Consider the following 26,474-nt stretch of genomic DNA (forward strand, 5'->3'; position numbering starts at 1 on the left):
TTTTGTTAATAATTGTACCAATACATATTAACTTGTTAAAACTTTATTCATTAATTTCCTAATTTCATTGCATAAAACTTATCAATTAAGCTAAACTTATCAATTTTGGTTTAGCTTGCATTTTGGAAAACCAAAATTGTAGTGTGAAGTACTTTGTTGTAAATGATTAATTAAGAAGGGTAGTTTTTTGTTTTTTTTTTAATTAATATCTCCAATGGGTTCAAGAGCTATTCTCATTGACCAACATTCACATGGATATGTGCCTACTTTCAATTTCTAATACAAGTATATCACTATTTTGTGGAACACTCCTCTCATTTGTTTTATTTTACAAATTTGCCTCTTCATTTTTCCCCCGTCTCCCACCCCTTCGCTACATCTCTATTAGTGGGACCCACTCATTCATGAACCGATTGCATTCCGTTGTGAGGTGGACCTTTGTTTCCACCGCATGACCATTGTTTTCTGTGTAGTCACAATATGGATATTTCTTAGCCATTTATTTTTGCTTTCCACACCTCTTTTCTCAATATGTAAACATGCTTCAAAGTTTTCCTTTGTTACACATCATGGTGTGTGTATTTATCTCTCTATATATATATATATATATATATATATATAAAGAGAGAGAGACACGCACATGTACATGTACGTATGTATTTGAAATATCTATATAGTTATTATGCTATAGGAAGTTATTCTATTTAAAATCATGGTGGAGAAAAAAGTGGAGATGTGGGGGAATTAGCGTGAAGAAGTTGTAATTAGATCTTAACGAGATAACTATTTGATAATTATGGGGAGTTCTTTTAGGAATACATTGGGACCAATTTATCCTTATAATTAAGGGTAGATTAAGAATTTTATAAAAGTGACAATATGTAGTGAATTAGGGGTGCAGAGAAATCGAGTAGCTTGAATCGAGCTCGCGAGTAGCTTGATTGGATACTCGACTCGAGCTCGGTCAAATTTGATCTCGAGTCGATCTCGAGCTACTCGCTATAGGAAACGAGTCGATCTCGAGTAGTTAGGAGGGGGAATTTTTAGCTCGTCGAGTAGCTTGAGATTGATAGCATATATGTATTGTATATAATTTTAGTTATCAATTTACTCTTTTAGGTTTGTTAGCTAGTCTATTTACGGGCTTAACCAGTTATGTTGTAGTAATAATGAAGGGTGAATAAGTAATTTTGGCTTGAGAAATATGATGAAATGCTGAAAACTAAAAATGAAAACTGAAAACTCTTTCCGTCGTCCTTCATTCTTCTTCTTCGTTCCTCTTCAGCAGTTCAGCTTCAACCTTGACTCTCAAATCTCAATCTCTCATTCTCTCAACTGTCACACGTCGCAAGGCAGCCGTGACATCTAGAGCTTTAAACACTTCAGCAGTTCAACTAATCTTCCCTCTTCCTTCTCCTGGAGCTCAAAATGGAGTTGGTAGCAGCGGTGGGTAGCCGACCTTTGAGCGAGGGTTTAAATTAATCAAAACCCACCAATTTCAATAGCTGCATTTGACAAATTGAGGTACTTATTGTGCATTTCTGTAGTAAATATGTATATTATGAGGTTAAATTTTATAAATGTAATATTAATTTTTAATCTCGAAACCCTAACATTAAAAATTGGGGGCTGCAGCCTGCAATTGAATAGATTCCATTTGCATATTCCATTCCCTCTCCATTGCTATACTGGAACTTTGAAGATATGGAGGGCAGCTCGATTCCTTCAACAAGTGATTCGGTAGTTAGCGCGACAGCTCCGAGAATTGGTAAGTTTCTTGACATTGGCTCTAAACATGCTTGTGGGTTTTTCTTTGATGTCAAAGTGCACTGATTTCAGAAATTTGCTTATACATCTGAGTTGCATTATTAAGTGTTAACTAACTAGTATAATTAGATGTTGTTCTGTTTATGTACCTGTTGGGTCGTGATTGTACAACTAAGACAAGTTGCTCATGGTTTTTGTGATAATTTGTGATCCTATATCTTGGTTTTTCTCTGTTACTGTGTGCAAAATCATTTCTCTTTTTTGTCTGATTAGACTAATGATGATGTCTCTGCCATTGCCCCTTGATTGTAGAGTTTTCTCGTAGCCTGATTGTAGAGCTGGATACCTACTTCGTGATAATTTGTGTTTTCTAATTACTACCATTAGATTCACGCAGCTTAGGATTTAATTTTGCAGAATCAGTGACTATTCATGTTCCTGAGGTAATTTATAGCAAATTGGCTAAATGGTATTTTGTCATACTACCAAAAATGTCATGCTTTAATGAACCTGTGACATGTCCATGAAGGATAAACCAGAAGACTAGTTCCATTGTTTTGACATGAAAATTGCAGATTAACCATAACTCTATGGAAGAAATAGATATACATTACTTGATTGCTGGCTTTTAACTTTTCTGTCAGCTAAAATTGAGTTGAAATCCGAAACTGAGTTGATGACTACTCTTCTTTGATTTATGAAAAATTCTTTGGGGTTCCTGTATATATATTTTTTAATTAGGAGGCATATCATATTTCCTTAGAAACTATGTATATCCTTCATTCTTTATAGCATTTTATTTCGGCATTCATAATTAGATTATGAGATTCATAAGCTGAATTTTTTTAAAGGCATGTCTATTAGTCCTCCCGAAATTTCTTCAATACCACGTGTGTCTGGGACCGATTCATCCACACCAATCATGATTGACAACCCAGTATTTGTAAGCCATGACACCTGTGATCCCACACAGGAGGATGGTGAAACACAACAAGGGAGAACCGAAGACTCCAATACGTAGCAAGGAGATGCAGCTGAAGATGATAGTTAATTTCGAGTACCTAAAAGGAATAAAACATCTGAGGCATGGGAAGACTTCGACGATTTGGAAGAAAATGGCATATATTACGCCATATGTAAATATTGTAGCAAGAAACTCAATTGGGAAAAAACTAAACAAACCAGCAACATGTGGAGACATTGAGAAAACTGTTCTGTTAGAAAAGCCAAGCTTAGAAAGCTGACCAGCAAACAAAGATAAATTTTCAGCAGGCAGACAAGCGTTTTCCAACTGTACCATCATTGCACACAGGCAAATTCGATATGGAAGCAATGAGAAAGGCCACTGCACATTGGGTCTTGATGCACGAGCACCCTTTCACAATTTTGGAGGAAGAGGGTTTCAACCTAATGATGAAACGTGGGTGGCCGGAGTGGCAGAAGATCTCACGCATGATAACTAAAAAAGATTGTACACAAGTGTATGAGATAGAAAAAAAAGAAGTTGAAGAACTTGTTGAGGCATGTACAGAAAGTGAGCTTGACCACCGATATGTGGAAATCAAAGAATCAAAAAATTGAATACATGGTGGTGATCGAGCATTGGATTGATGGAAATTAGAAGCCTCAGAAGAGGGTGTTAAATTTTGTTCATATTCGACCACTTCGTCAAGGAGTTGAGATTTCCGATGCAGTTTTCAACTGTGCAAAGGAGTGGGGAATTGAGGGAAAAATTCACACTATTTTCATAGACAATGCTTCAAACAATGATGTGGCTGTGAGATTGTTGAAAGCTGATTTCGGCAGATGCAAGAAGCTATTGGGTGGAGGAAAGCTATTTCATGTTCGTTGTTGTGGCCATGTCTGAACCTTATGGTTCAAGATGGCTTGAAGGAGATAGTAGATATTTGTGAAAATATTTGAGATAGTATGGATTTTGTGAACAAGTCTGATGGTAGGGCATTGCTATTTGCAGAAATTGCTCAACACCTGCAAATTTCTGGGAAAAAATTGCTCCATGATTGTAGGACGAGGTAGAATTCAACATATGAAATGTTGAGTTGTGCTGTAAAATATAAGGAGGTTTTTCCTCATTTTCAAGTTCGAGAGCCCAATTATGAGTCTTGTCCATTTTCAGAGGATTGGAAGAAAGCTAAAAAAGTTTGCACCATTTTAGAGAAATTTTACACAACCACGCACATAATTTTGGGGAGTGAGTATCCAACTAGCAACCTATTCCACCCTGAGGTTCTAAAGGTGAAGAAACTCTTGGATGCACGAGTGGATGATGAAGATGATTTTGTCCGGGGTATGATTACAAGAATGAAACTCAAGTTTGACAAATACTGGAAAGAGTACAATTTATTGATGTCCATTGCAGCTATCTTGGATCCAAGACAGAAAATGTGAGCAATAGAGTTCGCCTTCCCTAAAATGTATTCCACATATAAAGCTCAAGAGAATATCACATACGTTCGAAAACCCATCTTTGAGCTTTATGATGAGTGCATTGCTATGGCTACAGGTGGAAGTGCAGGAACAGATTGTTCATTAACTGTTGCATCCGAAATAGTGTGTCTACCTCGAACAAGTGCTGACTATTGGGATGATTTGGATGAATATTGTGGTGAACTCGAATCCGATGAGCCCCAAAAGAGCGAGTTGGTGGATTACCTAGACAAGCCTCGCCAGCCTACTGGACAAAAGCCAAAGGATTTCAACTGTTTAGATTGGTGGAAAATCAACCGATTAACATACCTGGTACTCTCTCAGCTAGCAGCTGATGCATTGGCTATTCTTATCACTACCGTCGCATCTGAGGCCACCTTTAGTGCTGGAACTAGGATGATTGATTCCTACTACGCTTTACTTGCTCCAGAGACAGTCCAGATGTTAATGTGTGCAGGCGATTGGTGTAGAAATTTACACAGGGTCAAAAAGAAATTGAAAGTAAGTTATACCTATATAAATTTGTTATTGCGGAGATAAATTAGTATTTATTAGTTTGTTTGTTGATTTTAAAGTATTATGTTTATTTGCATTCCACCACCTAAATGCAGCCACAGAAAGCTCTCAAAGAATATGAGCTGTCCAATGTTTGAAGTTGCATACGGAGCAAATAACTTGCTGGAAATCAGGTCCATCTTTTTTGTGAATTCTGAGTTTCTTGTTATTAATTTGCTTTAAGTTGTGTTCAAATTTTAAATTTAAATTGCACATAAGTTAGTTGATTTGTCATTTGTGTATGGCTAGGTGTTATAGACTATACACCAAATTTTGAAGATGCATAAGGAGCAAACAAGCTATTGGATTTACCAGATTACAAACAGGAGCTTCTAAATGCTCATTAGACTCCAAAAAATTTCCCTAAATTTTTCCTTTCAATTGGTTGCACTCTTGTTTCTATTTTCGTGAAATTCTGATGAGGTTGAGAACAGGTTGTTACTTGTATATATTGCTGAAATGTTAATGTGGATCATGGCCACTTAGTTTCTGCATGCATATGATTTTTCTTTAATCTGTCTGCCCTTTTGTTTCTCGTTGGTTTCTCTTTTACGAAATTTCTAAATTTAGAAGCTAGAATTCTTGAATCTTGATCACGGCCATACTTGGTTTCTAGTTAATGGTTGGAATCTGTTGAGAAGGCCTAAAAACTAGTTATCACTGTATCGCATGCGTTTGTTTCTAGTTATTGATCATGGCCATGAGGTGCTTGTCCTTCAAAGTTCAAAGAAGCAATGTCATGCTTCTAAGTCTTGTCCATTTGCTTGGCTCCAAGACTTTAATTGGCTACTAAGTTTTCTTTCTTTGCATTGCAATTAATCTTGTTCAATTGATATTAATGTACTTTAATTAGAATATTTATTGTAACTTAGTTTATTGTTTAGTACAAATTAGTAGTGTTGCATTTAAGATACAAAGTCTAGATTCCTTAGATTATTAGGAATTGTATGACGAGTGATCGGGTGTAGTGGAGTGCATGCTCTTGCATGGACACGGGCATGTCTGAGGTTCTTAATCGCACGTTTAGGCTGATTGCTATGGCTGCTAGCTTCGATTCTTGTTCTGATAGAGAGTTGTTCTTCTTCTCCTTGATGTTGTTGTTGCTTTGATCAGAAACAACTGGAAGCTGCTGCTGCTGCTGCAATATTTGTAATGGTTTCTGAGGTCTTGACTTAGAGGAAGCTACTGCTGCTGCTGATGATAATTGCATGACTTTGGGTTGGGACTACTGATGGGATTGAGGAGGCCTATTTTTGGACTTGCTTTGAGTTGTTTCTTTCATGAAGGGGGCGAACAAACTAGCTGACAGCAGGATCATTGAGCTCGAGTACTCGACTCGATAGTAAGCTCGAATGCATGTCGAGCTCGATCGAGTCGAGTTCGAGCCTGCTCATGTTATTCTCGAGTCAATTCCGATCTTTATTTCTCGAGGTCGAGTTTGAGCTCTGGTGGACGGCGTCGAGTTCGAGCTCGAGTACGTCACTACTCGAGCTCGACTCGGCTCGATTTCACCCCTAGTGAATACACTACGCAGTGTTGCTCTCGCTTTATATATTGTATGTATAGATAATGACTTCGTCTATTTGGTGTACTAGGAGCACACAGTAAAAGTTGAGTAGGGGCGGAGTCAGAAAAAATTCTTAGTACGGGCAAAAGCAACACTAAAATTTTTTACCTACTCTTTTTCTAGTTTTTTAAGCAAAAAAAAAAAAAATTCACCAACAAGTACAAAATGTTGCATATATTCCATGAAAAACATAAAAAGACAAATTCAAAATTATTAATGTAATAATAATTTTATTTCAAAAACAAACTAAACTATTTACATTTGCTCACTGCGAATTTTTATATTTTGATAACTAATTTGGTTGTGGAAGTAAGAATGGCTCTCAGTTGTGGAGGGAAAATGGGGGACCAGTGGAGGGAAGGGAAATTGGGAAGTGAGAACAAAGGAAGTGAATGATATGATTGGATGAATTGATCAAAAGAGAGAGTAGCTAGCTGCTCGGTTGTGGAAGGTAGTGACTCTCGGTTGTGGGGGAAAAATTGGGGACTAGAGGAGGGAAGGGAAATTGGAGAGTGGGGTCCAAAGAAAGTGAATGATATGATTGGTACTTGCTAGTTAAAATGAAAAGGCTTTTTTTAGCTTATTTCAAATGGAATTTGCACCCCACGTATCTTTTTAGAATTTTAGTTTATGAACTAATTTAAAAAATCACGTAATTCTTTCACATCTTTTCTAAAAAAACTCTGGAGGTACACTTAAAATTATATTAAAATTGTGTAAGTATTATAGGAATCTAAGGGGGGCAGTGGGGGCTCGTGCCCCCACCTTAAATCCGCCCCTGAAGTTGAGTCCATGTTGTTTTTTTCTACGAATGTTGCAGTGTGGGGACTAGGTTGTAATTTTAAAACATAAATAGTGAATATACCATTCGTGTCTTTAATTTGCTTTTCGTGTGCCCTTCAATCATTAAATAGAAAAAAAAGCCTTTTCATTAGGCTAATTACACTAAAGTCAAGCAAAATTTGATACTTCATCATTAAAACGGAATTGTCATTTTTTCTAGCAAAGATATTCCGGAATATTTGCTGTTGTTTTCATTCTGAAATAAAATTTTGTATTTTAAGGTATCGTTAACGAAGCTGGGATCATGAAATGTATTTAAGTAAATTTACGGCTTCTCATAACATATAATCTGTCTAATTGATAGTAAAACTTTAGAGCATTAAGCTTCTCTTTATTACATGAGAAAGAACTTCTCTGTATTACGTCTCAATAAAATTAATTTGAAATTCATTTCGAACGTCAACAGCGTTCATAATTTATTTCATCAATTGTGTTAATTATACATAAAATTTCATAAACAGCTGACTAAGCCTTGTCTTCTATAATCGGAAGACTTTATAGAATTGTAAAATTATGGTAATTTAGATATAAATGAATGGAGAGAAATCTAATGGAGAGGATCCTAACCCAAACTTAAACTGCAAAGGATTCACTCATATAATAACTGATAAATACCTGTTCTTTGACTGTCGATCAACTGCTGCAGCTTGGCAGAAAATCATATAGCTATGTGTCAGGTTTACAGGGGAGCTAACACATGATCTAATGAAATGGAGTGGGTATGCATAGCTTTTATTATACGTATAGGTTGCAGCTGCTACTGTGTATAAACTGTTCAAGTCTCTATCATTAAAAGCTACTAGTTTTCCTTAAAACAAAAATGCTGATAAATAACTTATCAATTATATCAAATTTGATGATAATGTCAAAAAATTTATGTTACGAGGATTTTCCTAATTTTTTTTCATGCTCTGAGACTATTATAAAGTTCTGTAATCTGAATGATGATATATGTTTTTGCCTCAAGTAATGAAGGAAAATACTTATAGATTACCACATCTGTTTCATCTGAGAGTTACAAAATTGAGATGACTCGCATTTATGCCATTAGAGTTGCACCGTGTTAAAATATGAACCAGAGTTTTACTAAATTATTAATATGCATTACCCATATTTGTCATTTTTTTTCATTAAGGTCAGTAATAGGTTCACCTGTCCAACAACAAAGAAAACTGGTGGTTTCTTGCATTCATATTGTGTTATGGGATTCAACTCATTACAGCATGAGAAAAGCATCCTCCAATCTATCCCATGTACATATAAGAGGCTACATAATTCTTACAGTGATTCATAATCAGAAAAATGATTTTTAAGTCCATTAAGAAACCCAAATAATTATTTTTGGCACACAAAACATAAAGATTAAGCATGCATCAAGAAATGAAACACTGATGATCAATAACCAGTCGGACAAATTTTCATTCCTCTGATACTGCTGATACAGGAAGAATCTTAGGCCATCAAGCTTGAAAGGCACACTAGCTAATATAATCAGCATGTACTAGGAATTACTATTGCATGCTTCGCCAGTTGATCTGTTTAAGAATAGTACATATCCAAACCAGACCCTCGAAACTTCTTTCTAGTGATTTCATCGAGATGCTCCTTCATTTCAGGTGTGAAGTGATTTTTCTAGTCCCTAACATCACCACGTCTGAAACAGGAACTCTTAGGCAACCCAGATATTTACGATACCTTCCATGTTCACCTGTAGAGTTTTTAGCCTTTCAAGACTGCATCTATATATTGTTCTATCTGCCTCATCTTTACTGGCAAAAGGGCAACCAAGAAATGAAGCCAGCTTACTCATTTCTCCTCTTGGATCTTTTTTTAAGTCCTCATACCTTAGAAAAAGTATCTTGTCTGGCCTTGCCAAACATTCTCTCCAGTAGCCTAGAACATGATCATGGAATGGTCCAAAAGTGTGAACTCCTTTGCAAAAACTCTCAAATGCGTCTTCCATAGGATATGTTCCTCCGTGGATTGGTTGTTTGCATTGCAGAAATGCCACAAGGACACCATGACATCTTTGGGATCTCGAGTTATGTACACAATCTTACAGCCTGAGGTTTTGATGGATTTAGACAACATTCCATAAGGTACATGAGTTTGATATAATCTTGGTCAACCTCTTACAGTTGGACACGGAATTGGGCTTGCTGATGCTTTTGCTGGGGTGAAAATTTGGATCTCAAGAGATGGAATTGTTAGAAATTATTTACTATCGTTAGTTAATCATATTTGTTTGTTTTGTTCTACCTAATTAGTGGAGTTAGTGGAATTAGTGGAGTAGTTAGTGGAATTAGTGGAGTAACTAGTGGAGTTAGTGGGATAGTTAGTAGTGTTGTTTTGAACTTTATAAATAGAGCAATTTCATATTATGAGTCAAGTCAGTTTTACAAAGAAATAAATACTTATCTTTTGCTTCTTTTATTATTTTTCTCAATAATTGTAACAATGGTATTAGAGCTAGGCTCGTGAGTGAAAACAAAAATGAGTTGTGAGAACTGTGTTGGTAAATTATGATGGCCACTGACAATTTTGTCCAGCCAACAATTCTTCGCTTTGATGGTCACTATGATTATTGGAGCATGCTAATAGAGAATTTTTTGAGATCCAAGGAGTATTGGTAGGTTGTCAAATCTGGAGTAGCAGAGCCAACAGCCGGAATAGTATTTTCAGAGGTGCAGAAAATGGAGTTAGAAGCATTGAACCTGAAAGATCTTAAAGCCAAAAATTATCTTTTTCAAGCTATTGATCGAGCCATTTTGAAGACAATTCTTAGCAAAGATACCTCCAAACAAATTTGGGACTCCATGAAAAAAAAGTATCAAGGAAATGTGAAGGCAAAGCGGGTGCAGCTTCAAACTCTTCGGACCGAATTTGAGACTTTATACATGAAGTCAAGTGAGTCGGTTACAGATTAGATTGCAAAAATAATGGCAATTGCTAACAAGACAAGAATCCATGGAGAGAATTTGGAGGACGTCACCATTGTCGGGAAGATTTTTCGATCAATGACAACAAAATTTAATTTTGTTGTATGCTATATAGAGGAATCGAAAGATATTGATGCAATTTTAATTGATGAGTTGCAGTGTTTTTTGTTGGCTCATGAGCAAAAAGTTAACCAGCAAGAGAAAGAGGAGCAAGCATTGAAGGCTTCAACAGAAAATCACTCAACATGGAGAGGAGGTAGAGGCAGAGGCAGAGGTAGAGGAAGTAATGATCGTGGTAACCAACAACAACATTACCGGCACCAAGAAAATCAATTTCAAGGAAGAAGAAGAGGATGGAGAGGCCATCCATCAACAACTCAAAGGCTAAAAATAGTAGATAAGTCCAATGTTGAATGCTACAAATGTCATAGACATGGCCGTCTGAATGTCGAATTAATTTGAATAGACAAAATGGAGAAATGACCAATTTTGTAGAAAAAGAAGAAGTGTCTCTTTTGATAGTGTGTCACATGAGTTAAGAAACTCAACAAAACATGTGGTATTTAGACACCGGTTGTAGCAATCACATGTGTGGAGATAAGAAGGCATTCTCTAAGTTGGACGAGTCATTCCGTAATACTGTCAAGTTTGGTGATAACTCTACAATTTTCTTTATGGGAAAAGGAAGGATAACTATCCAAACTAAAAGAAATTCTTCTTCTCATACTATCACTGATGTCCTTTTTGTTCCAGACTTAAAGATAAAATTTGCTTAGTGTGGGTCCATTGTTAGAAAAAGGGTACGAGATTTCTATCACTGGGAGTGTTTGGATACCAAAATTATTCCAAATAATATTTCGCTTGCATCACAAACACATTTCCCAACCTACCTTTTTATATTCACAATCACCTTTTTATCTCACATACATCAAATCACAAAAAGTGCTACAGTAATTATTTCAAATAATATTTCAAATAATACACTATCCAAACAAACCCGTGTATGTCGAATTTGAGATGCAAAGTTGGGCTTAATTGCTCAAGTTAAGATGACGGCAAATCATATGTTCTCACTCTATTTGCAAAACTTGACTCATTCATGTTTCTTAGCAAAATCGAAAGATGTGGCATGGTTATGGTATTTTCGTTATGGACACCTGAATTGTGGTGGATTAAAGACTTTGCAGCAGAAAAATATGGTGGTTGGTCTACCTCAAATAACAATTCCTTCAGAAGTTTGTGAAAAATGTGTCATTGGCAAACAACATTGGGATAGTTTTTCAGAAGGAAAATCGTGGAGAGCAAATGACGTATTAGAGCTAGTTCACTCTAATTTATGTGGACCCATAAATCCATCATCTAATGGTGAAAAATGTTATTTTATGACGTTTATTGATGATTATAGTAGAAAAACTTAGGTCTATTTTTTGCAGGAAAAATCTGAAGCATTTTCAGTTTTCAAAAATTCCATGACTCTTGTCGAAAAGGAAGCAAGCAAGTCCATAAAATTTTTTTGCAGTGATCGTGGTAGAGAATATAACTCACAAGAATTTATAAAATTTTGTGAGCAGTATGGAATTCAGAAGCAGCTTATACACCACAACAGAATGGTATTTCAGAGAGGAAGAATCGTACAATATTGAACATAGTGAGGAGCATTTTGAAAAAAAGTGGTGTTCCCAAAAATTTTTGGCCTGAAGCTGTCAATTGGAGCATTTATTTATTGAACAGAAGTCCCACACTTGCTATTAAAAATATGACGCCTGAGGAAACATGGAACAGATGGAAACTAGTAGTGGATCATTTCAGAATTTTTGGATGCAATGCCTATGCTCATATTCCAGAGCAAAAGAGGACAAAATTAGATAATAAGGGAGAGAAATATATTTTTTTTGGTGTTAGTGATCAGTCAAAAGCTTATAAGGTTTATAATCCTATCACTAAGAAAATTGTCATTTATCGGGATGTAATTTTTTATGTAGAAAATTTTTGGCTATGGAGCAATAATGTTCTTAAACAACAAATACCTGCTGATTTTGATGGAGTTGATGAAGAAAACATGCAGCAATTCTACCACATGGTCAAAATGATGTACCAAGTTCCCAAACAGTAGCAGAAGATGAAGGATGGTCTCAACGTATTAGAAAAAGACTTGCATGGATGATTGATTATGAGGTAACTGGAATCGACCAATCTGAGGATCCACTTACATATTTTGTTCTATCTTTTGATTGTGATCCTACAATCTTTGAAGAGGCTATCAAAGATTTAAAGTGAAAGAAGACAATGGATGAAGAAATTGCAGCTATTGACCGAAATAACACATGGGAGTTAACTGATCTTCCAGAATGACAAAAATCAATAGGTGTCAAGTGGGTGTACAAGACGAAATTAAAAGAGAATGGAGAAGTTGACAAGTACAAGGCACGTTTAGTAACTAAAGGCTATAAGCAAGAGTTTGTGGTGGATTATGGAGAAATCTTTGCTCCAGTCGCAAGGCATGACACGATCAGGATAGTGATTGCATTGACAGCACAACATTCATGGCCTATCTTCCAGTTGGATGTGAAATCAACATTTTTACATGGTGATCTATAAGAACAGGTATTTATTGATCAACCTTCTAGTTATGTGAAGGTTGGAAGTGATCATAAGATGTATAAATTTAAAAAAGAATTATACGGGTTAAAACAAGCCCACATACTTGGTATAGTCGTATAGATGCTTATTTTTCTAAGAAGAGATTTAAAAAACATCCATATGAGCATACACTTTTTATAAAGATTGGAAATGGAGGTAAATTGCTCATTGTTTGCTTATATGTTGACAATCTTATTTTTACTAGAAATGATAGTGCCATGTTTGAGAAATTTAAAAAATCAATGATAGCTGAATTTGATATATCTGATCTTGAAAAGATGCATTATTTTTTAGGCATTGAAGTGATGCAATCTGCTGCTGGAATTTTTGTCTCTTAAAGAAAATATGTGCTAGAAATTCTGAACAGGTTTCAAATGCAGAATTGTAATTCTGTTAGTATGCCAATTGAAATGGGTTTAAAACTCATTCGAGAACCTGAAGGAAAGAAGATTGATAGCACCCTTTATAAGCAAATTGTGGGAAGCCTAATGTATTTGACAGCAACTAGGCCTGATATTATGCATGCTGTAAATTTTATTAGTAGATACATGGAAAGTCCAAGAGAGACACATCTTCTAGCTGCCAAGAGAATTTTTCGATACTTTGAAACCATTAAATATGGGTTGTTCTACAAGAATGGTGAAAAATCAAATTTATTTGGTTTTACTGACAGTGACTATGCAGACGATTCTGATGATAGAAAGAGTACGTCTGACTATGTATTCATGATGGGTTCAGCATGTATTTCATGGTGTTCAAAGAAACAACCAATTGTTACTTTATCAACAACTGAAGCAGAGTACGTAGCTGCAACGGCCTTTGCCTCTCAAGCAATTTGGCTAAGGAATATTCTTGAAGAGTTGCATTTTCAACAAGAAGGAGTTACTACAATTTATTGTGACAATAGTTCTGCCATCAAACTCTCTAAAAATCCAATTCGACATGGAAAAATCAAACACATAGATGCGAGGTTTCACTTTCTAAGGGAGCTCACAAGGGATAGAATAATTGATTTTCTCTACTACAAAAGTGAAGATCAAATTGCTGACATAATGACCAAGCCATTGAAGTAATCCATGTTTCAGAAACTAAGGAAGTTGCTTGGAGTTTGTGCAATTGATAAGTCCTATTAAACTGAATGTTTGGAAAACTTTCAGTTTAAAGGAGAGATTGTTAGAAATTATTTACTATTGTTAGTTAATCATATTTGTTTGTTTTGTTCTACCTAATTAGTGGAATTAGTGGAGTAGTTAGTGGAATTAGTGGAGTAACTAGTGAAGTTATTAGGATAGTTAGTGGAGTTAGTGGGATAGTTATTGGAATTGTTTTGAACTCTATAAATAGAGCAATTTCATGTTATGAATTAAGTCAGTTTTACAAAAAAATAAACACTTGTCATTTGCTTCTCTTATTATTTTTCTCGATAATTGTAACAGGAATCAAGTCCTGGGGAAAATTTTCTGCCAAAAGATCATACTGAACCATGGCATCATTGATATTGTTGGTAGTACGAGCAGCATAATTGTCCATAATGGAGACCACAAGAGCTTTAAGCCAAGTAGTTCCCGATTTTGGTTGGGATGAAAGCAGCACGTCATCATCTTGAGCTTGAAAATCTGATTTAGCAGCAATAGCTCCTTCCAGCCAGTCAGGTCTTTGCCAAAATCCATCCTGCTTACAAAGATCAAAAATTCCCCACCACTTTTCCACCTTTGGCAGTTCATCATTAGCAAGGCCACGAGACAAACTTGATGACAAGAATTGGGTTTTGAGCTCATCTGTAACAAGATGCAAAAGATGTAGAAGCATATTGTAGGTTTGAACTCATTGAAATACTCAAAAAGGTGCAATACAACAATATGTCTCAACAAAACATCCATATTCACATTTATAGGTTAGACAAGCACTAATACACTCTAGATATAACCACAATGTTATTTAAGTTCCAAACAAGTTAGCAATTCATGTTTCCTAAAATTGCTTTGACCAACAGAAATTCGACGTATTACTACCTCTTCAAAAGCATCATCAACCGATGTATTACTACATCTTCAAAAGCATCATCAACTTAAAACACATTTTGACTTATAAATTTTGCTCAATATCAAGCAGTGGAACATGAGGTCAATATGAAAACTAAACAAGTGTTGCCTATTCTTAAGGTCTCATCTCCTATCATCAGTCCTTGTAAATAAGCCTTCTCCTCTATCAACAATCTTTGTAATTATGCATGCTCCTCCATCATAAAACAATAAATGATGCTAGACAATTGTAAAATGTAGAAAATACTTCTAAAAGTTCCCAAGTAGAATTTTAAGGGATAATTTCTGAAACCTCAGGGGAGGTTCGCTCTCTATAAATCCAAAATTCTCTCTACCGTCTAGAACACTAATATGGACTACATTGGGCATTAAGTTATGGGTTATCTTCCTTGATTTACAAGTCTGTTTTGCAACTTACTTGTGGCCTCTATGATACTATTATGAGATTAGATGCAAATTTCATGCACTAGTGGTCTTCCTCTATAGCATATGGTAATTCATAACTCTATAATTTGCTTTGAACAAGCATTGGAGGGAAGAATTTGGAGAAAAGAATTGGTAGCGGGAAGTTTTGGGTGTAGATAGATGTATAGAAAGTGTTTGACAGTCTACCTGGCTTGAGAGAAAGCCCCAAGGCATAGGATATCCCCACAAAGTTTGGCTTTTAAATATTTAAAAATCTATATAAAAAAACAAAAATTTCTATAGAAATCACAAAAAGTAATACAAAGATACTCATAAGTACAGCAGAATTAAATAAAATAGAGAAAATTTTGGCTATTATTAAGCAAATTACCGTTCTTCGTCTAAAGTAGACCAAAGTGTCAGTGCAGCCCCTAATAGTCAATGAGCCCCATTTAAGCTGTCTAATTTCGAAATTTTGGTTAGACTGACACCTTCTATCAATTGACATTTGGTCAAATGATGTTTGACAAAACTTCAGTCCTAAATTGAAATCCTACCAAATTTTAGGGACTTTACAATGATAAACTTCTCATCTAAATGAGCTAAACAAACGTAAATTATTTCTCTTTTGACCTAAAACTAAGGTTTTGATGCTATTTTGGATCTTCCAAATCTGATTAGAAAAGTACCGTGCTATCTTTTATAGCTCATTAAGTAAGAGATTAAGTGCTTTGAAGTCAACAAAAGAATTGCCAGAATTTTTTGACAATATGTGAATTGACGTATTTGGAAAAGAATTTTCAATTTGAAGGGCTTAAGTGAAACTTTGTTCACTTTCAAGAGCCATATTGACACTTTAATCTACTTTGAAAGGCTAAATTGAAGTTGACCCATTAAAATTTAAGGAATATGACCAAAAATACGGTAAATAGACAAATGATAGTTCCTTCCTATTTTTTGATGGGTAGTATTACCTTTCTTTGCTCTTTTGCATGACTGAAGCCGCTCTGCCACTACCATTTTTCAACTAATTCCAATTGCAATTCTGATAACAAACGTACCCTTGGAAGCCTTGAGTAGTTTTGACTTGATTTTGGTATTAACTAAAGTGACGAACAAGCGGAGACCTAGTTTAGAATTGAAGAGGGAATTAGGGAATTGGACAGGCAATTATGAATTAGCACTTTTGGAGTTATTTTGTCAAAAGTTGTTGTTGTTGCGGTTTTGTATATAGCTTATGTTAATATTTTCGTAAACATATACTTTAATAGGGAAAAAAAACGATGGGTTTTCAAAGGTGAACGTTTTCTACATCCAAACGCCTGGACATTTACCATAAGGCATGGGGTGAATGCCCAACAAAAGCCCCAAAAAGGCATTTTAAGATGTATATAGCACACTAATTTGTCTGCATTTTTTGCTTCAACAATGGCTTTCATAAGTTTGATTACCGTGATTTATTCTATAATCAGTTCTATGAATTTATTTCAGCCTTTACCATTTTTTTGGTTAATTTTTCTAGCGTAATTTGTTGGTGATGGTGTTGTCACGTATATGAGAGTTTGTCGGGCTGAGGTTTTAAGGGATTAAATGTATGGCTTAGAGGGGAAGAATGGTAGAGTACATGACTTAGTTCTTGATTTAGGTTTAAGGATGATGACGAAGGTGGAGGGCATTGAGGATTTTGTTGGGGACTACTTTGATGAACAAGTATGGTGGTAGTGGTGGCAGATGAACTTCAAAGCTGGTGATGGTTGATGTAGTAGCTGTAGAGGTTGAATACGGGTGTTTTTCTCCTATAAGTTTTTTAACAATTTTAATTATAGTCATCTCAAAAAAATTTTAAAAATTTTTAAAATATACACTTCAAAATAGCTAAAAACACACAAAAAAATTTTCTTTGTTTCCTTTTTTCTTCTTCCTCCTCCATCTCAACCTACTACCACCTCCGCCGCCAACCAACACATCACCACCTCTTTTGGTGTCGGTGTCGGCGCCAGCGTTTACCTTTTTTGACGCTTGCAGGGGTAATTTTTTTCTCCCTCCCTCCCTACCCTCCTCCTCTCCCCCTCCCCTCCTCTTCTCCCCTCTCCTTCACCGCCTCTCTCCCCCTTCACCCTCCCCTCTCCCCCGCCACCTCTCTCCCCTATCTTCCTACTGCTGCCAGCACCCATCGTCGGCAGAGATTTCGCCGCCGAAGGCCAATGACCGGTGAGATGAGGGTGAAGAAGATGAGTCGAAAGAAAAGGAAAAATAAAGAAAGAAAAGGAAAAAGAAAAAAGAAAAAGAAAGAAAGGGAAAAGGAAAAAACGTTTTATATCTTAAAAACTTTTTTTTACAAATTTTACAATAAGTTCCAGTAAAATTTTAGACAAACATTTAAAAAAACTCATTTGCCAAACAGAAGCATAGTTTTGAGGTTATTGAATATGGGAAGCAATTGGAATTGGATATGGATGCTAGCAGTGGCTTGAGTTTCAAAAAATGTGAAAATTAGGGGGTGTAGGTGTAATATAAGGGGTACTATTACTATCTGCTTTTTTAAAAATAAAAAAAAAACTCTCTTGAGAGCTTTCTAAAATTATTCCAATTTTTAATTGTATACGAAACCTTAACTTCCTAATACCCACAAAATTAAATCAAGTCGTCGGAACTTGCTTAAACTTTGAAACACAAATATGGGTTCATGTACTGAATTCTTTGCTTAAGATTTTGTTCTCAATATCCTCAAACTAACCAATACACAAAATAGCTTATTAATTAAATCAACTGTGACAATCCCACCTCTTCCTAGGAAGTACCCCAAGATTTAGCGGACCGCCTGCCCAGGTCTCTTTAGCACTTACTCACTCATTTCAAGAGAACAAGTTATAACTTCAAAAGTAAATGAAACAACAGTTCCCAAATTTAGAATGTACATTTATACCCATTTCCAACTCAAACGTTCATACATGTCTAATTATAAGAAAAGATTCAAATTTCAAATCACTTTCAACCTTAATCGAGCCTTAGTGCGAGTACAATCACAAAAATTCAAAAACTAGACTACGCTAACCTGTACCAGCCTCATGCACGCGCCCGATTCTCCTATAAGGAAAACAAAACTAATAGGGTGAGACAAATCTCAGTGAGGTTCCAAACATCATGCAAGAATCAAGTAGTAAGTTGACCATTATGTAAAACTTGAAATATCAAAGTAGCGACCATAAAAGTTCATAAAAGTTGGCAATAACACTTCAAATAACAAATAATTAGATATCCAACATTTTCAGGTAAAAGGATACAGTAGTTCTTGCAAGTTAACTCCGTCATAGCTTCACCAAATAGTAGTTGACCCTCCGTCAACTTTCAAGTAGAGTAACCAGTCCAGTAGATCATCACTTAACTCCAATCTCCATCTACCAATCAACCCCCTACCGGGTCCGAACTCTAAAATAATAGTGGTGGTAATATTCGAATATACCGAATCCAGTGGACCACATCCAAAAGATTACACAATAAACAATAAATGATAAACAATAAACAGTACCTATGGTTCGCCAGTCTCTTCGACCAAACCCTTATTAGCTCGATTCGACTGACTAATCAATAGGGTTAGGATCCCAAGCAGTATTCAAGTCATGCACATCTATTTATGTCAAACTATTTGTAACCAATGCACTGTAATAAGTCACATTAGGGCAAGTGCGATAAAGTACATTCTTGCCCTATCAAACAAAGTGATTCATTCAAGTAATAAGTTCAAACATGCATTTGAAAACACTCACCAATGATTTATTGCTTTCTAGAACCAAGCTCCAGTTCAACTTCCTGGTTAGAGTCCAAATCTGTGATAAAATACCGTTTAACAATTTGCAATCAACTAGGGTTTCAAAATATGGGAGTTTCGCTTAAAGAAAACCAAGTAAATAGAATGCATTTAAGTGATACTCATTTTTACTTATCAAATTTTAGAAACTTCATGTTCGCTTTTTTTATTTTAATAAAAAAACAATTAAAACTTGTAAATTCGTAACTTAGTATAAGAAACGAGAAAATCGCGTTTAAAGTGGTCGTTACTTTGTTTTTGAGTAATATACACTTTTGGACAAAATTTTCGTTTATAAGTCACCCACAAGGTCAATCTAAGTATCCCTACACAACTAAGTCTCAAATCGAGCACAAATCATACACTTATTTTCGTTTTCACCCACTTATCCTATGAGAGAAAAACCAGCCAACATTTCCTTTGTGTTTACCAATTTTTTCAGCCATTCAAGACTTCATTTTCTTCCCAAATCAGCCCCAAATCAACACTACAAGTAAGAATATAAAGATAGTTCTTAATTTAGGTTAAAACCCATCCAAATTATAACTCATTTCTAGCAAATAATCATTTAATATCAAAGGTGAAAATTTCTTAGGAAAGCTGGAATTTCTCTCTCTTTTTTCTCCTCTCAAGATTCGGCCACCATGAAGAAAGAAATGAAGAAAATTTGGCCAACAAGAAGATAAGAAGAAAGAAAATGGTCTCGGTCAAACATCCCTTTGATTGCCAACACTTGGCAATCAAGTTTCTTTTCTTTTTTTTTTCTTTTCTCACCTTTGCTTAGTCAAAGATTTTGGCTGGATTAAGGGGTAATTTAGGGTTGATTAGATGAAATAAAAATAAGAAAATTAGGGTAAGAAAGTATTGGTCAAGTGGTGTACTCAATCGGTAACAAACGGCACACATCGGTTCAAGCCTATTTCCTTAAATCTCTTGTACTTTTGTTTTAACTTATGATTCACTAACTTATTATTAAACACTTCTAATTACACATACCTCACCAACTTATCACACTACCAAAATGTGCAAAAATTCTAGTTTACCCTAACTATAAAAGTAAAAGTAAAACTTTCAATTCTATAATATATTACAACTATTGAGAGAGTAAATTAATAGTAAGGAAATTATAAATTAACTTATTCAAAATAAAAGAGAATTATAAGGAAAATATAGGTGAATTTTCAAGTCCTCACACTTTATCCCCCTTAAGAGAATTTCGACTTCGAAATTCATACACTTATTCGTAAATAGCTCAGAGTATTTTTTTCTTACATGTCCGTCTCTAGCTTTCAAGTCTCACCATTAGCTAAAATTTTAATCAGACAATGGAAAACACGAATCGTATCTTCCACCACTTTAGACGGGTTAAGCACTTGCTGATGGTTTAAGGTATATACTCTGGCAGACACTCTGAATCTATTCTCTCCTACATTTGGTTGTTTAGGGTTTGACCTATCTAACTATTGAGTCTCACCGAAGAGGGGACAAGTTGCAATATGGTGCTCAGTACTACCACACCATAAACATTTCCGTGCATTTCGCCAACAATTATTCTCAGTATAATTGGTCTTTCCACAATATCCACAGAGGATTGATGTTTGATCTCCTTGTGAGGCACCCCTCAGTTGTCCTCTTCCACCTGGGGTTCCTCTCGAAGTAACTTTCTTAAGTGTCTCCAAAATTCTCATACCACCAGCTCCTCGACCGACCTTAGGGGGTGGCATATCTTGATCACCTTGTTCCTGCCCTTGGTCTTCACCAGACACACCTTTCTTTCTTATATAAAAAGCTTTCACTTGAGCCCTTGCAATTGCTATCCTTTGAGCTTTCTCAAGAACCTCCGTGAAAGTATTAATTTGTGCTATCGCCAAAGCCTCTTGTATCTCTACATTTAACCCCTGTACAAACCGCCTCACCCTCCTTTACTCCGTAACTATTAATTCAGGAGAAAACTTAGATAATTTAGTGAACTGAATCTCATACTCAGATACGCTTAACCTTTCCTGACGTAGCCTATTGAATCGTCCTCCCTTTTCTCTTGAACTATTGGTAGAAGATATTTCTTATTAAACTCTAGCACAAAGTTCAACCAAGTCCACGCTGTCTGCTCTCTCTCCTACTTAGCCCTAATTACATTTCACCAGACTCTGGCTGGTCTCTCAAATTGGAATACAGCAAAATTTACCTGTCTTTCCTCCATATAATTCAAAGCGGCAAAAATATTGATCATTGTTTCCAACCATCTCTCCATTACCTCCCGGTCTGGCCCTCTAAGAAATTTGGGTGGAGAAAACTTTTGAAACCGCTCTAGGGCCCTATTTTCCCCTATTTCAGGGTCCCTAGGCTGATTGACAGGGGTTTGACCCTACTGCTCTACCAATCGAGACAAAATATTAGTTATTTGCTGATTGTTGTTGCTACTTGATCCCCTCCTTCAACCCTCGGTTCAGGTTGTTGCTCGGCCGTCGCATCTTTCTCTTCTCTCGGTTCTTGTACTTGTCTAACCCCACATCCACGGTTAGAACCGCGTTCTCGACTGGTCTCATGTCCCTGATTTCTCCTACCTTCCATGTCTCTTTTTAGAAAATAGACTATATAGGTATAAGCAAAATAAAGTAGCTATAAAACTCGATAAAAGTATTTTCAAATCATAAAATGAAAATAATAGAGTACATTTAAAATAACATACTTTCTTTATATACATATCATAATAATTCACATATCAAGTCATGAAGTACTGCACATATCAATCTAATAAAATCGAGTACTTATAGCAACAAAGAACATAGAACAAAAGTGTACGCTATATATGTCAACCGTAACACGTCAATATCAAAAGCAAAACAAGAAAGGTGACGTGTCATCCCAACCATCCTATACTATGTCCTAACTACCTTGCACAACCTCCAAACCTTAGATCTCTAACTTAGTTTGTCACTGATCCAGCCGACTCCACCACCTCTTCAGGTGCGGCTGGCTCCTGAGTCACTAGGGGCTACATTCCCTTGATTTTCATTGGCCAAGTTCACCTGTACTACTTCCTCCACAAGTGCCCCACACTTAGTCAAAATATTATCGGTTCGATCCCTTACTTCCCTTACTATTCGAACAAGGTGACCATTAGTCTCCTGTGCTTGCTCTCGAAAAGCATTTGTTCGCTCCTGTTCCCCGAGAATAGAAGTCTCGAGCTCCCGAATACTAGCACCTTGCTCTCTCAGCAATGCTCTCAGGCGCTCGATCTCAGTTTGGGCCCTACGATTAGCACTGGCCAATATTTCCCTCTCGTCTTCTATAGCAAGGACCACCCTATCGGGATATGAGTAGGTCTGTCAGCATTCACTGTGCCTGACCCTACGTTCCGGGGCCCAATGAAGTATCGGCCCTTCTGGATGTTCCTGATAGCTAAGCACTGGTCGAGGTTGTTCGGCATTCCCATTCCCGCCATTTCCTTCCATTGCCTACAGTCCAAGTAGCATCAAAAGAATAAGCAATGTAAACAAGTACCACTAAGTTAGTCACCTAATGCCTAGGATTTCACACTTAAACAGCCATACACAAGCTATATCATATACAAGTCATTCATTTTATCCAGACCAATTCAAACCTAGACTCTGATACCACCTGTGATGACCCCATCTCTCCCTAGGGCGTACCCCAGGGTTTAGCGGACCGCCTGCCCAGATTTCATCAGGACTCACTCACTCACTTCAAGAGAACAAGTTATAACTTCAAAAGTAAATGAAACAACAGTTCCCAAACTTAGAATGTACATTTATACCCAGTTCCAACTCAAACGTTCATACATGTCTAATTATAACAAAATATTCAAGTTTCAGAGCACTTTCAACTCTAATCGAGCCTTAGCACGAGTACAATCACAAAAATTCAAAAACTAGACTACGCTAACCTGTACCAGTCTCACACGAAAGAAAATAAAACTAATACGGTGAGCCAAATCTCAGTGAAGTTCCAAACATCATGCAAGAATCAAGTAGCAAATTGACCACTATGTAAAACTTGAAATATCAAAGTAACGAGTATAAAAGTTCATAAAAGTGGGCAATAATACTTCAAATAACAAATCATTAGATATCCAACATTTTCAAGTAAAAGGATACAGTAGTTCTTGCAAGTTAACTCAATCATAGCTTCACCAAGTAGTAGTTGACCCTCCGTCAACTTTCAAGTAGAGTAATCAGTCCAGTAGATCATCACTTAACTCCAATCTCCATCCCCCAATCAATCCCCTACCGGGCCCGAACTCCAAAATAGTAGTGGTGGTAATATTCGAATATACCGAATCCAGTGGACCACATCCAAAAGATTACACAATAAACAATAAATGATAAACAATAAACAGTACCTATGGTTCGCCAGTCTCTTCAACCAAGCCCTTATTGGCTCGATTCGACTGACTAATCAATAGGATTAGGATCCCAAGCAGTATTCAAGTCATGCACATCTATATATGTCAAACCATTTGTAACCAATGCATAGTAATAAGCCACATTAGGACAAGTGCGATAAAGTACACCCTTACTCTATCAAACAAAGTGATTCATTCAAGTAATAAGTTTAAACATGCATTTGAAAATACTCACCAATGATTTATTGCTTTCTAAAACCGAGTTCAGGTTTAACTTCCTAGTTGGAGTCCAAATCTGCGATAAAATACCGTTTAACAATTTACAATCAACTAGAGTTTCAAAATATGGGAGTTTCACTTAAAGAAAACCAAGTAAATAGAACGCATTTAAGTGGCACTCATTTTTACTTATCAAATTCTAAAAAATTCATGTTCGCTCTTTTGGTTTTAATAAAGAAACGATTAAAACTTGTAAATTCGCAATTTGGTATAGAAACGAGAAAATCACGTTTAAAGTGCTCGTTACTTTGTCTTTGAGAAATATATACTTTTGGGCAAAATTTTCATTTATAAGTCACCCACAAGGTTAACCTAAGCATCCCTACATAACTAAGTCTCAAATCGAGTACAAGTCAAACACTTATTTCCGTTTTCACCCACTGATCCTACGAGAGAAAAATCGGGCAGCATTTTCTTTGTTTTTACCAATTTTTCAGCCATTCAAAGCTTCATTTTCTTTCCAAATCAACCCCAAATCAACACTACAAGTAAGAATATAAAGATAGTTATTAATCTAGGCTAAAATCCATCCAAATTGTAACTCATTTTTAGCAAATAATCATCCAATACCAAAGCTCGAAAATTCTTAAGAAAGCTGGAATTTCCTCTTTTAAAATTAAAAAGTCACAATAAGGCTACTAATCACCTCACAAGTCCAAAACCAAGCTCAAAACAAACATGTTATAGTTAAACAACATAAATCAAGGCTGAAAATTGCAAAACCCTAGCTAAAATTTCAATAATCTACACCAAACCTAGAGTATCATCCGTAATATTCCAAGATTCAAGCCATCTATACCATATTTTGCAAGAATAAGAAAGAGAAAGGAAGTTGTTGAACTTATACCTTCAAAACCTCTTGAGAAGTGAAGAACTAAGCTATTTCTCCAAAGAAACTCTCCACTCCAAGCCTCCTAACTCCCTTGGTGCTAGTTTAATCGGTTTAGTTTTTGTGATTTCCACTCAAACAAGGCAAAATCAAGATGGAAATTGAAACTCTCTCTCTCTCTCTTTTTTCTCCTCTCAAGATTCGGCCACCATGAAGAAAGAAATGAAGAAAATTTGGCCAAGAAAAAGATAAGAAGAAAGAAAATGGTCTTGGTCAAACATCCCTTTGATTGCCAACACTTGGCAATCAAGTTTCTTTTCTTTATTTTTTTCTTTTCTCACCTTTTCTTCGTCAAAGATTTTGGTTGGATTAAGGACTAATTTGGATTAGATGAAATAAAAACAAGAAAATTAGGGTAAGAAAGAATTGGTCAAATGGTGTACTCAACCGGTAACAAACGGCGCACATCGGTTCAAGCCTATTTCCTTAAATCTCTTGTACTTTTATTTTAACTTATAATTCACTAACTTATTATTAAACACTTCTAATCACACATATCTCACCAACTGATCACACTATCAAAATAAGCAAAAATCCTAGTTTACCCTAACTATAAAAGTAAAAGTAAAACTTTCAATTCTATGATGTATTACAACTATTGAGGGAGTAAATTAATAGTAAAGAAATTATAAATTAACTTATTCAAAATAAAAGAAAATTATAAAGAAAATATAGGTGAATTTTCAAGTTCTCACATCAACTGCTAATAAAATAGGAATGTCTCACCAGTGATCATTGGCAATAATTAGTCCTTATACAATATTGCATTTAGAAATGCTAAAAGATGTTCATATTTGGATAGTTATTATTTGGTTTCAAATTATTTATTTGCATCACAAACACAATTTTCAACACATTTCTTTTATCTTTCTAATCACTTTTTTATCTCGTACACATCAAATCATAGAAAATACTACAGTAATTATTTCAAATAATATTTTAAATAATCTTCATTCCAAACACATTACAATGATTTTCATGAACTATCTAGCTACAGTAGTAGAAAATTCAGCCCTTGTAAACTTCTTTTCAATTCATGTATCCTAGTTATGTAAATTTTAGAAAATTTTGCCCTTATCAGCTGCAATAGGATGAACATGGACTCCTGAAGTACCATAAATTTGTAGCCATCATGCTTAATGTTAAAGAAAGATTGAAAACCAACCTGTTTGTCTGGCTTCTTCGCTCTCCATCTTTCTCTGACTCGGCCTCTTTTGCTCTTTATTGCAAGAGAGAGTACGGACAATTTTTTTTTTTTTTGGTCAAAGAATAAAGATGAATAGGAAGGGAAATTGCAAGTTATAAACAAGATTTGATGGTGGACAAGGGGCAAAGCACACCCCACATTTGGCGCAAACCTCGATGTCTTCCACATGCAGCCCACAGCTTGGGAATCCAAAGTTGTTTCTGGATTTCTTTTGGGATAATTTCAAAACCTCGCCTGAAATTTCTGACAATTTTACTAGACTCCCTTAGAGTTTATAAAATTGCACAAATCTCTCTTGAGATTGATGTTTTGATAACAAAATTAGTTTAATTAGAAAAGGTAATATTAAAAAGTACTTGAAAGAGAGAGATGAAACTTTTATTCCATAAATGCCCCTAAGCATGTATATAATTTGTACTAGTAAAAGTTAGGAATAATTAATACACATATTTCACCATTCAAAAAATTCACATTTAATAAATTAGATCATACAAATAAGTAACAAAATTACACTAATAATCACGAAAATTAGTAAAATGGATTAGTCATCTCTTTTAATACAGTATTTTAATGACTTTTGTGATTTTGAACAAAAAAATTTTTGAATTTTGCCGTTCTTTAAACCTCAAAGGAGGTTTCTGAAATGATCCCTTTCTCTTTTTTTTTCTTCTTTTTTCCCTCCAAGAGAGGAAAAAATTAAGTAGATGGGCTTTTTTTTT

At 35.6% G+C, this 26,474-nt stretch overlaps 1 protein-coding gene and 1 long non-coding RNA gene across 3 annotated transcripts; one reads left to right on the forward strand and one right to left on the reverse strand.

The window, feature by feature from the left end:
• The first annotated feature begins 918 nt into the window (after nucleotides 1-918).
• LOC140005375 (zinc finger BED domain-containing protein RICESLEEPER 3-like) lies at nucleotides 919-6,352 on the forward strand. 2 transcript variants are annotated; one of them, XM_072046282.1, is made up of 5 exons: nucleotides 919-1,524; nucleotides 1,636-1,768; nucleotides 2,741-4,716; nucleotides 4,827-4,904; nucleotides 5,884-6,352. In XM_072046282.1, the coding sequence occupies exons 3-4, from the start codon at nucleotides 4,201-4,203 to the stop codon at nucleotides 4,866-4,868; spliced, it is 558 nt and encodes a 185-aa protein (XP_071902383.1). In that variant the 5' UTR covers nucleotides 919-1,524; nucleotides 1,636-1,768; nucleotides 2,741-4,200; the 3' UTR covers nucleotides 4,869-4,904; nucleotides 5,884-6,352. The 2 variants fall into 2 exon arrangements, with proteins under 2 accessions (XP_071902383.1, XP_071902382.1); XM_072046281.1 differs by having other exon boundaries at nucleotides 920-1,524; nucleotides 2,619-4,716.
• Nucleotides 6,353-18,119: 11,767 nt separating this feature from the next.
• LOC113739292 (uncharacterized) lies at nucleotides 18,120-25,878 on the reverse strand. Its single transcript, XR_011812828.1, has 3 exons — nucleotides 25,714-25,878; nucleotides 23,616-23,675; nucleotides 18,120-18,293 (listed from the first exon to the last, which is right to left on the reverse strand). It is a non-coding gene; the product is annotated as an uncharacterized lncRNA (long non-coding RNA).
• Nucleotides 25,879-26,474: the final 596 nt, after the last annotated feature.

The sequence above is a fragment of the Coffea arabica genome, chromosome 4c, assembly GCF_036785885.1.
Source record: "Coffea arabica cultivar ET-39 chromosome 4c, Coffea Arabica ET-39 HiFi, whole genome shotgun sequence".
Lineage (NCBI taxonomy): Eukaryota > Viridiplantae > Streptophyta > Magnoliopsida > Gentianales > Rubiaceae > Coffea > Coffea arabica.